The 12,557-nt window shown below is 35.4% G+C and overlaps 2 protein-coding genes across 3 annotated transcripts; both read right to left on the bottom strand.

Moving 5' to 3' along the window:
* Positions 1–214: 214 nt before the first annotated feature.
* LOC306849782 (coiled-coil domain-containing protein 74B-like) lies at positions 215–7,715 on the bottom strand. 2 transcript variants are annotated; one of them, XR_013782368.1, is made up of 9 exons: positions 7,535–7,715; positions 7,007–7,296; positions 3,488–3,532; positions 2,597–2,678; positions 2,338–2,500; positions 2,164–2,264; positions 1,309–1,365; positions 1,014–1,221; positions 216–898 (listed from the first exon to the last, which is right to left on the bottom strand). XR_013782368.1 is itself a non-coding variant. In XM_079385091.1 (8 exons), the coding sequence occupies exons 1-8, from the start codon at positions 7,543–7,545 to the stop codon at positions 1,083–1,085; spliced, it is 888 nt and encodes a 295-aa protein (XP_079241217.1). In that variant the 5' UTR covers positions 7,546–7,715; the 3' UTR covers positions 215–1,082. The 2 variants fall into 2 exon arrangements, 1 of the variants encoding a protein (XP_079241217.1); XM_079385091.1 differs by having other exon boundaries at positions 215–1,221.
* A 58-nt stretch (positions 7,716–7,773) lies between these two features.
* Positions 7,774–11,763, bottom strand: LOC306849227 (transmembrane protein 127-like). The gene is made up of 4 exons (XM_079384114.1): positions 11,490–11,763; positions 10,628–10,961; positions 10,015–10,179; positions 7,774–9,302 (listed from the first exon to the last, which is right to left on the bottom strand). Exons 2-4 carry the CDS (start codon positions 10,863–10,865, stop codon positions 8,992–8,994), a joined length of 714 nt encoding a protein of 237 aa, XP_079240240.1. The 5' UTR covers positions 10,866–10,961; positions 11,490–11,763; the 3' UTR covers positions 7,774–8,991.
* Positions 11,764–12,557: the final 794 nt, after the last annotated feature.

Consider the following 12,557-nt stretch of genomic DNA (forward strand, 5'->3'; position numbering starts at 1 on the left):
AAATAAGAAATGTAGCTTTTTTTGCTAGTAGTTTTAATAAAACTTATTTTTATTTTATTTCAGTTAACGTTTATTTTATTTTTATTTTTGTTAACTATAATAACCCTTTGTTGTATTGCCTATAAACTTCCATATGCAAAAGAAATTACTGTAAAAGAAAAAATGATTGACATTATCATGTATTGATGGATTTAGCAAACAATTACAACTTTTTGTGTAACTAAAATGTTTTATTGGGTAAACTGATTTAGAGAAACGTGTTGAACGTTTGCTGTTTGAGGCATCTAAAGCATCTGATTGAATTGCATTGAATGAGATCTTTAAAACCCATTACTTAATAAGGCTCTTAAACACAGTAATACTATGTGGTGTCTGCTGGAGGCCCGGGCACTGATCCAATGGGTTGTAGTCATCAGTTAAAGATCCTACAGGACACTATAAAACCTTTTCAACGGCCAGATTACACTAGTGCACTACAGGTGACACATACTGAAGAAATAAAGACAGTTCAGAAATAGGCCTTTGGTGCAAAACACTTTCAGATTCCTCAAGAACACAAAAAACTATTCAAAAACATAAATGGTGGTGCTGGTGCATTTATTTAAAGAGAATTACAGTATTAACAATAATAAGAATTTAAACTGCTTTGTCAAACTCAAGTCAAACGAACACCTTCAGGGAAATTCACATCTGTGTGTGTCATCAAATCAAGGCATTGTAAGAAATTTGATTGAAAGTTATCCTGTATATGTTGTGTCTGTCAGAGTTTAAGAAGGACGTGCAGCTTAGCTCTCGTCTCATCTTTGACATTTGGCTGCTTCTCTGGAAAAATTCTTATTTAGTTCATTAGGGATTCAATCGTGATCAACAGCCGTTCACTCATTCCTCACGTCTCTCTCTGGTGAAGAAAAAATACATATTTTTGACCTTCCTTCAGTTTATAGAGAGACTGACTGAGATGTTTAAGCCTTTTCATCGAGTAGAATGACTCAAAAAAGACTGAAGCGTAAGACCTTCTAATCAGCAGACGTGATGGCACAGTGACAGAAGTGGGACAGCGTAACCTTCACTGCCGAGGAGGGTTAAGAGTTCACCGCTCTCCTGAGACGCAGTCTGTGCACGTCCTGCGCTCTCCTCTGCCGCTCTGACATGGTGCTGCTGAGATCGCGTTTGATGGCTGGGAGAAGCACATTTTCTCCTTTACCGGCGTGACTCGGCATCCTGGGGGAAATGACCAAAAACTGTTTCAGAATTATGGATCGTCTGTGGTATTCTGTGATGATGATGATAATAGAAAAGCAAGCCTACTGTTTCTTTGGCAGTGGTTTGAGAGGTAGTTGTGGAAAATGCTCGAAAACTTCACCCCTAAAAAAGAATCATATGTTTAAATGTGAAAATAAAGTGACAATGATTTTAGAGATGGTGTCTGAATACTCAAACAGAATTTATTTTATGATATAATTAAATAATAGAGAAATAAGGTGTCATGCAAAAAAAACTGTATTGTATAAGCAAAGTCTGTTTTGTGAGCATTAAGATTTTTTTTGCATTCTGTTCCAGTGATGATGTTATAATAACAGTAATTATTATTATTATTATAGTATGTAATGCATGGATACCATTCATTTGTGCTTTACAATTTAAATAACAAAATTATAATAAAATATAGATAATATTTTGTCTGAAATTTCATGCAAAATATTATTTATTTTGTAAATGCTAAAAATTATAATAATATAATTATAATTGTCAAATATATAACAAATTAGTCACATTTCACCCAAAAGAAAAACAACAAATTAAATTATGTATTTTTTGATATTACATTTATTTTAATGACAATCCTGTTTATAAAATTATTAAAATCATAGTCTACATTTTGTATACTTACAATTACCATAAATACTTCAAATACTTTTAATTACTACAAAATATATTATACAATTATATTAAAAAATGTCACAAATACACATATATAAATTAAATACATTTTATATTCATTTAAAATAAATAAATACAAATATTTGAGATTTATTTTTAATGAGATTTTAAATAGATTTAATGAGATGCAAAATATAGTTTCTCATTCCTTTCTTTAGATTTTGGCATGACCAGAATAATTCTTGACCGTTTCCATGAGATTGAGGCAGAATAATGGAGCACCTGCTGTTGTCACAGAGCGAGGTTCTTGCGAGAGAGAAAACTTCAGCAGCCGATCTGTTTTTGGAGGTGATTTCTCTAAGAACCGTCTTGATCCGCAGCAGCTGAGTGATGGAACATGATGAGTGTCAAGTATGAATGTATGAATCACAACAGACACGATGAAGCGCTGCTGACCTCCTGATACTGCGCGGTGTTGGCGTGATACAGCTGCCGGATGATGAACTCGCACTCCTTCAGTGTCGGGGTGCGGGGCTCATGGGATGGGCTGCAGGTGATCCTGAGAGGCAGCAGAGACGTGACTGCGCCTCCTCCTCCTGCCTCGGACGCCTCCTCTGAGCTGGAGTGGGTCACAGCAGGAGGACGTGTGATTTACTTGGTTAAGTGAGTTCAGTTAATCAGAGACATTAACTCAAGGGTTATAGAGATTTGGCACCTGATGAATCCACACTGGGAATTCTTCTCAGTTGAACCGTCGCTGCTGGATTTTGAGGAGTTACTGCCGGACCATATGGACTCTGTGTGCATCACACCAGGGTTATTAGAGTCAACTATAACTTCAGTTAAAACCATAAAGAAAATATGTTACTTGAAACAAAATAAACATGATCTGAAATTATATATATAAAAAAAAAGAAATTATTTCAGCTAGTTGCCAAGGCAACATTTCTCATTTTCTTTTTTATGAAATTACAATACTTTATGTATTAAAATAACTAAAGTAAAATAAAAATGAATAGAATTATAAATATTTTTTTTAAATATAAATAAAAATGATATCTACATATTTACAAATGACAAAATCACAACAAAATTACTCAAATTAAAATTAAAACAAAAGCTGAAAATACAAACTAATTTACAGTATTAATAAAAACGATTAAAGTATATCAATAATACTAAAATGAAAAACAAGTCTACATATTTAAAAACTAATAAAAATGGCAAAAACAACTAAAATACAAAAACTTTAAAATATCCAAATAAAAACATTTCTACAAAACTATTCTCAATAATACTAAAATGGATAAAAATGATATCTACATATTAAGAACTAATATAAAAATGACAAAAACACAACACAATTAAAACTAAGTCAAATTAAAACAAAATATAAAAATAAAAACCAATTCAAAATATTAATAACAACTAAAAGAGTATCTCAATAGTTCTAAAATAACACTGGATATCAGTCTGCAGTGAACAACAAAACAAGAAACAATAAGCACAGGTTAATAGTCTATAAGGGTCTCTCTAAAGTGTATCATTGCATGAGTATATTATGAATATAATTACAAAAAATTAGGCTTGATAAAACATAACTTACCTTTTGGAGAATTTTCATGTTCCATAATCAGCTGATACTGTAATTCTGTAAAAGAAGTACATTTTTAAGTGTAAAAAATAGTATGCGAGCATGCATCAAAACAGGTCATTCTCAGATGAAAACCATCTTTTAGTGCTTTATTTGTGTCCACAAGACAATATTTGATCAGTTAAACTAGTTTATGGAAGTAATGCAAACAAATGTACCTTAAAATACTTTTCAATGTTTGCTTTTAAGTAGAATGTCAGCCAATTTGCATCTTCCTTCCTTTCTACGTGTGATATATTTTAACAGTTTAGATAACCAATATTAAAATACATCCCACGTATTTGGCATTTAATATTGAAATTAAAATATCATGTCAATATTATATTTAAAATATTTTGTTCCTCAATTCAACACATTTCCCCTTTAAAAACAATGGTTTGCTCTTTCTTACATCACGTTCAAGGAAGTGACATCAGCAACCTTCTGACCACATGCCTCAAACAGAAGTCAGTTTTTTAGTCTTCATCAGTATTATGTTTGGCCTTAGTATTTCAACTGTTTTGGGGTAAGAACATTTTAACTACTAGAATACTGGGGTAACGTGTCCCTCTGTTGCATTCCTCCAGAGGTAGGGCAGTTTTCACCCTATCCTAGTGTTTTAACCTGTTACCCTGCGCCCCTATTTTTGAGCATTTTGTAAAAAACGATATAACCAAATAAAAATGTCTGTAGCTCTTGAACCCTAAGGTCTATATTTAAAAATCTGGTGTTGTTTGAAACTAGACACTTGATCCTTTGTTACTCTAGAGTCATAATAACTCAAAATTAGTATAGCAATAGAGTAAAACAAGGTAAAATATACATGAAATTGACTCGCGATATGTTTTAATGAAGCTCACTAAGGGAAAAATGGATGAGACTTTCATGCCAAAGGCCTGAAAACACCATAAAGATAAAGCTGAACATCTGACCATGTTTTGATTCAAATTTGAGGATGATACTCCCAAAAATGTAGTTTCTGTAAGCTTTTATTTAAAAAAAATCTAGGCGTCCTTTCAAAAAAGCCATTTGGAGACCCCAAATAGACACTTTGTAAACAAATGTCCAAATGAGTCAAAACTACATAATACATATATGTATATCAATTCAGAACTGCTCTGCTCACCAAAACACACAATAAAAAACTATTTCTGAACAGCATTTGTAGTGCTGACTCATTTAGTCATTTGGTTAGTCTACAAATGGCATTTTTGAAAAAAAACGCCTAAATATTTCCTGAAATAAAATATGAAATAATAAATTTTTTATAGGTAAAGACTTACAGAAAGTACATCTTTATGGTATTTCATTTCAAGAAAAGCTTTGGAAAAGTCATTTGGATATTTTATTTCAAGAAAAGTCTAGGAATCCTTTCAAAAATGCTATTTAGAGACTCCATAAGACACTGCATACTACATATGTATATCAATTCAGAACTGCTCTACCAATGAAACCACAAAAAAACACAAAACTATTTCAGAATTTGAACATAACTAAACAGTCTTTATTCTGAACAATTCCAATAATGAAAACAGTGAACCAAAACAGATTTGATCATTTTTGAACTAGTGAAAACACAAAACATGCAAAATACATTGTTTTTACAACATTTGTATTTTTTATTTATTTTATATGGTGAATATTATGAATATTACTATTTTACTAATATAGTAATAGATTACTATTACTAATATTACTAAATAATAAAAAAAAAAAAACTATTTACAGTATTTACAGTGGAGGAAGACGCTCTAGCAGCCACTAAAATGGTTTTTTTTCTGACCATCTGGATTCACCAGACCTCTGAAAAGACAGGGAAGAGTGAGAGAAAAAGAGTGAGAAAGTGTGTAAGCAAAACAAATCAAACTTGCAACACTGTTTACATTTTGTACACACACACACACACACACACGCGCACACACACACACACACGCGCGCACGCACACACACACAATAACCGGGACATACCCACAAACAAACACACCCACCCACCCACACGAACAAAACTCATGTAATCCCCTCATATTATCCCTCTCCGTTGTCATTTTTAGAATCTAAAACAGCTAACATGAAACAAAAGCTGCAAATACATGATAAAGACACATAAACATTCAAGAGGAGGGTGGAGACACTTACGTGCTAATGCTATCCACGCTTCCCAGCGATCTCAGCGCGTATTCGGTTACTAAATTAGCCATTTTTCTCCCCACGTCCTCCAAAACACCACCAAACGCCACAGAAACACTTCTCAAGTCGAAGATCCACGATGGAGAGATTCAGATGTGAGCTTTGGACAACATCTGTTCGCTGATAGCCAGTCTGTGTAGCGCTGCGACGCCATTATGTGTACGCTTCATGCGTAACCCGAGAGCGCACGAAAACACACGGACAATACGCCGAGCTATTCTCTAAACAATCTTACGTAAACTATTCAAACTGTCAATCACTTTAAACGTCCTTGTGGTTGGCTAACACTTCCATCCATCAAAACTGTGCTGGCGAGGCATTGGCTGGGTTCAAACACCCCTATTGTGATGTGTCCGGATTGACACCTCGCTGACCCATTCACGGACGCGCTTACTGTCCCGGGTTATAACAGCTCCTGCGATTGAAGGAGAGAGACGAGGGAGGGCTATTCTTACTCGGAAGAGACGATTCTGCTGGAAATAGATGGCGTTTCAAAGCTGGAATACGAATTATAATCGATATTTATTGGAAAATGGACGCTATCGATAACTATAACTCGAATCGCTTATGTAAACAAAGGAGGATCTATCGTGTTTTCCCCTATTTTTTCGTTGTTTTGGATTAAAAAGTGGATGCATTTTGAAGAGTGGACCCTTCTCTTGAAATGTATGCTGGTGTGTCTTGGAATAGTCTGAGCTGACCAGCGCTATTGGCGATCAAACGTGAGTACTGCGGTTCGCTTTGTTCATTTTAAATGGCCGGTCTTTCAGCATTTCTGTTAACCCTTTCCTCTCTGGTGTATTGATTTCAAAAACAAGCTCACATCGTTAATCTTGAGTGTTTTAGCTTTCAAATGATATATAGTTAATGATAATTGATTGAATATTGTTCTAAAACAAAGGTAATAAAAAGTCCGACCACGCCCGACCACGCCCTTCCGGCCCGCCCGCGGGCCGATGCGGGTTAACAGGTTAAAGACCCTAAGTGGTCAAATGTGTGTGTGTGGGGGGGTCCTTCTGAAATGCGGGTGGAAATGCGGGTGGTGATGGCGCAGTGGATAAAACACATGCCTTTGGTGTGAGAGACCCGGGTTCGAATCCACTGTGAGACACCAATGTGTCCCTGAGCAAGACACTTAACCCCTAGTTGCTCCAGAGGCGTGCGACCTCTGACATATATAGCAATTGTAAGTCGCTTTGGATAAAAGCGTCAGCTAAATGAATAAATGTAAATGAAATGACAAAAAATGTCTTGAAAAATGTTCAAACTGCACCATTTCCCAAGAAGGACTGCAATGCAGCACACCTTTATTAACACGCTTCAGATCTTCCATTTCTGCATGCAGTTTCTCCAGCGTGTCTTTATGCTGTTGTTGGAGGAACAGGATATCTTTCTCCAGAGATGCGGTCCGTGTGCTGGGGGCATCTGTCCTGGGCTGAGCAGCTGCTTTTGGGCTCTTGATGTCCACAGGTGGAGATCTGACCATACAGTCACTGGACAGAAGTCTGGGGTATCTCACCCGGTCCAGATCTCGAACCCTGGTCCAGCTGGGCAGGTTTCGCAGGGGTGGCAGATTACTGCTGGACATGGTGCTACTGGGATGAATATTAGATTATTAATACATGGAATTTAGGCTCATGTTTTTTGTTTATATATGCAATATAAGTTAGACCTTGCAAGAGACCAAGCTAAATCTATAAGCATCTCCACGGCACATTTTAAACTTGAAAACTACATGTGTTCATTATAATGCAAAAATATGCTATATTAGGCCGCTTTTTTCTAAAATGTAGCTGTTTAATATGGGTCTGGCTTCATTTCCATACAACATACCTCATTTCCATAATCGATTATCCAGCAGCTGTCGTCATCCAGCTCTTTCCGGCTTATATGAAGCCCATTTATATGAATAACTGGGCAAATTGCGAACATTTAAACGAGTATTTCTTCAAATTAAGGTCATTTATCCAGGGGTGAGACGCGCACGGTGAGTGACTCAAACGTTGCCATGACTACCGCGTGCATCGATTTCGACGTGCACGCGCATTGAGGAAAAACTCACGCACATCGACTCCATTTTTTTTGCTTCTTCTTTATTTTCTCAGTAAACGTATTTCAAATGAAACACAAAGGAAATGTGAAATCAACTAGAACACAAAACCACCAGATTACTAGAAAAACAATCAGAACTGTATGCAAAAGTGAACAGCATGTGTGAAATCTGAACAATTACAGTCCATTTATGCAACACAAGTGCAGTATCAAATGTCATGCAGTGATTTTATCAAAAATAATCAGATCAGAGCAAAAGCAAGACAAGTGAATCGTGGATACAATCATGATCGGATGTGTTAAGACTTGTTCATAGCTCACACTATTACTATCAAAACACAGCAAACACAATTTCACTAAAAAAAACAAATCCAATTAATATACAACATACTCACAATGTGATGTTGGCAAACCTGAAAGCCTCCAAATTGCAGGTACATAAAATAACTGCTTTCTAGTTTCTTTGAGAGTCTGTTTCAACTGGATAATAAATCATTTATCCATCCATCTTGGGTATTTGTGGCTATATGTGTGTTAAAATAATATTACAATAACTGATTAAAAATTGTTGGGTTTTTTAATGCAATGGGATGAATCCGGAAGCGTGCAGATATGGCAGTATCTGTAGACTACTGATTAATTAAAATAAAATAAATAAAAGTATACTTTGATAGCATGACGAAAAAAAAATTCCAAATGAAAAACAGGAACAAAATCTGAAAGTGCAGCTCAACATTTCAAATGGAAAACATGATAAACCTTTGATGAAACAGAAAAAGATGCCTTTGGAAATAAATTTGACTAATTCTCCACAGTTTAGTACACCAAAGAGGCTGCCGGTTAAATGCATCTTCAACAAGCATGATGCTGAGATGCTTTGCACCCTTCAAGTCTTTAATCAAGAATAAAGCGTGCCAAAAAATACTCTGTTTTATAAATCTGTGTGGGTTTTTATTGCCAGATACATGCAAACTACTGCAAGATTAATTCGAATGGAATTCTACAAGCAATGCCATAATTATTCTCTTTGATTTCTTCCATGCACGCAAGCTCTGTCTGCCAAAATAAAACGCTCATTTAAATGTGTGCATGGATATGAGCATTCTGCACGATCTGGAATACTAAATAATACATATTCATTCTTGATGGCGCATCTAAAATCTGAACATCATTGCTTTATCTGAAGGCCAAAGGTGTGGCATTGGGCAGAGAACATGTGGGGCGATGGCGGTTGGCGATCAGGGTGTGTAGGCCGGCGGAGGCTGGAATTGGTTGGCAATGTCGTAGTCAACTGGGTATGTTTCACTGTTCTCCTCCATCTCTGAGAGGAGCTCCAGGGCCTGTTCCTCCTCCTCGGTGGGGTAATGACGGAGCAGGTTGGCCGCCGTGGCTAAAATGGAGGCTCCGCCTGCACCGGCCACCAGGTAGAAGCTGATGGCAAAAGTGACGTAGATGAGTGAGCCGTGGTACTTCTTGTGCTGCTGCTGCAGGGACAGAATCAGTTCCGAAGCCCAGTAGCAGAAGCCGATCACTGTAGCACACTGGAGCACTGCAATACAGAGTCGTGAAGACATTAATGGAACAGTTCACCTCAAAAAACTAACTTTATGCTGAAAATCCTTTACCGAATTTAGTGTTCCCATCAAAAATTGCTTGTATAGCCTCTCACTCATTACACTATGTTATCATCAAATCTTGAATTTGATCTTTTTGTCAGCTCGTTTTCTTTCAATTAGCACACGTTAGGTATTTCTTCTTGGAACTGACTGATCTTAGGCCTCATTGATCTGAGCTTATGCGCCTCAGTTTTTGAGTGAAAAAAAAGCTTCTTTTGTGGATAATTTTGGCAATGTTCACTTAAAAACCGAGGTGCATAAGCTCCAAAATAAAATACAAAACTTATTAATAATTGAAACTAGTTGGAAAAAAACAAGTTGACAAAAAGACTGAATCCAAGATTTGGTAATAATATAGCATAATGAGAGATTTATAAGAAATGTTTTGTAGGCTGGTCAATTTTGATCAGGAACACCGCAAATTTCATTATTCCTTTATGACCTTTTAGAATTTTTTTTACTTTTGGTGACCAGGACCTTCAATAGAAGAACAGAAACCTCTCAGGTTTTATTAATTATAGTCTAATAGTTTTAGAACTACATGAGGGTGAGTAAATGATGACAGCATTTTCATTTTTGGATGAATTTAATGCTACAAAAAAATAACTATTTATATTAAGAAGTAAATCCTTCATGAATGCGTACCTGTGAGGATGTGAGCGAAAGCATATCTGCGTGTGATCTTGAGGGCTGGGTGTTTGGGTCCAAAGACATCCAACAGAAATGCCGTGAGGCTACACAGAATGCCCAAGAAACAGAAAGCAGCAATGACCCGCAAGAGCAGGATGGACTGAGAGTTGATACAGTAATCTGTGAGAGAGAATGAACAAAACAGTTCATCATAAAAAGTGCAAGGAGAACTCAATTTCAACTTCAAATTGTAATCCATGCACACTACCGTTCAAAAAGTTTGCGGTTTTCACAATAATATAAGTAGCACAGCTGTTTTCAACTTCGACTAATAATAAGTTTCTTAAGCAGCAAAATAATGTTTCTTAAGCAAATCAGTATATTAGAATGATTTCTGAAGAATCATGTGACACTGAAGACTGGAGGAATGATGCTGAAAATTCAGCTTTGATCACAGGAATAAATTACATTTTAAAATACATTCAAAAAGAGGATGGGTGTTTTAAATTTACCAATATTACTAATATTGTTGTATTTTTTTGATCAAATGAATGCAGCCTTGGAGAGCAGAAGAGACTTCTTTCAAAAACCTTACAGATCCCAAACTATCTCAGTTTGGGATACTGACCCTCAATGAGTTTGTCATCTATATATCCCAGGACGTCTGCGACACCGAGCTCCTGTTTGGGGCAGGTTCCTCCATGGACGCGGAGCCAGGCTGGCTCTGCCAGGGCCGTACAGAGTGCCGTGATGGAAAGCGCCCCGGGCAGCGCGGATGCTAAACTCCGCTCTGGTTGTTTGGGTAGAGCCGTTCCACCTCTCCTCCTCCGGTTTGTCGGCGCAGCAGCTCCCGGGGGTGCGTACATGCTCTCAAAAGCTCTGAAAACCCTTGATTAAAACACTAAATCTCAAATATACTGGAGCGAAAGTGGACAGATCTGGGGATTTACCTCCGCCGGGCACTACAGATGAAAAAATAATAAATAAATTAAATTAAAATCATGTTACAGTAATCTGGAGCAAAACATGAGACTAAGTGTGGTTTAATTAATAGTAATTACTACAAACTGACTGGAACAGAAAGAGAAAATGTGTACTATGTTAAGAAAATTATTGATCGATTATGTAAATTATAGATCATTAAAGCAGTAAAACCCTTCTAATCAATTAAGTAAAGCAAATAATAATATTAAAAGTGAATAATTATTTACATCTATGTATTTAGCAGATGTTTTATCCAAAAGTGACTTATTTTTAGCAATGAAACTACTTATTTTATTATTAATTATAGTAAACTATTGTTAGGCAGACACTAATGATAATACAGATGATTAACCTGCCTGTTTCCAACTTTTAATCAGTATTATGTTAACTAATTATAATTATTGGTCAGAATAAACATACACACTTAATAACAGAAACTCTTCCTGTTATATAACAAAAGATGAATGGTATATCTGTATTTAGAAACAAGTGTAGAGTATATTTACCTGTTTGCTTAGTTTTTAATCAGATTTGATCATTTATGACATGAACTGGCCTTCCACCTTCACAACACACACAAAACCCTTTAAAACCTTCTCAAATATAAAACAACTTCATGAAACAAATATATCATGTGTTCAGTTTCAGCTGATCGCCGCTATATCGAAGACATTTTCGCGTGTTTTATTGTTGATTTCCAGTAAAAACATAAACAATAGTCCGTCTGCTTCCTGCATCAGACGGAGAACCTCTCCTGCCTCAGACTTCCGCTTCCGGTGTTTAGCCGTTTGAACCAATCAGAGGCGTCCTTCAGCAAACGTCAGTCCTCGTCAGGAAATGTGAAGAATCGAAACTATTCTGAATGTGATGCAATGTCAGATTTTCCAAAGGATGTTTTATTGTTTATATACTGTTGACTTCAAAATTTAGCATATTGTGAATTTACTCATATATGGAAAATTATTTATCCACAGATGTAAATGGGAAGTGAAAAAACATAATTTTACTCATTTTAAAATAGAAATAGTTAATTACCTGTACACATTAAAAGAAACAAGAGATAACAAAGCGATTTTAAAGCCTTAAATACATTTTTACTTGTGATTTTCTTATTGCTTTCCCTACTTTTTTGGTTGTTATTGTATTTGTTTGATGTTATTGCGCTTGTATGTTTTAAGAATTGCAATAAAATAAAAAATGTCCAATCATAATGTTCATTATAAACGTAATAAACTATAACTGAAACTGAAGATGTACGCGTTCAGTTAAAATAAAACAAAATGTATTTAAATGAAACATATTAAAATAATTAATTGCATTAATAAAATAAATAAAATATAATTACAATGCAAAATTAAATTTTAATGTCAACTAATTCCATAAAATCGAATTTTTCTATGCATTTTTTATTTTATTTTATTAAACACTTGCACGATACATAGCAATTACATTTCAAGACAGAGAAAGAGAGATAGAAACATTAAAAAGGTAAATAAATAAATAAAATAAGTAGATCGCATAACAATAAACATAACCTTTCCAACAAAACAAATTAATTATTAAATAAATATTAT

The sequence above is a fragment of the Barbus barbus genome (assembly GCF_936440315.1).
Source record: "Barbus barbus genome assembly, chromosome: 29".
In the NCBI taxonomy this organism is placed as follows: domain Eukaryota; kingdom Metazoa; phylum Chordata; class Actinopteri; order Cypriniformes; family Cyprinidae; genus Barbus; species Barbus barbus.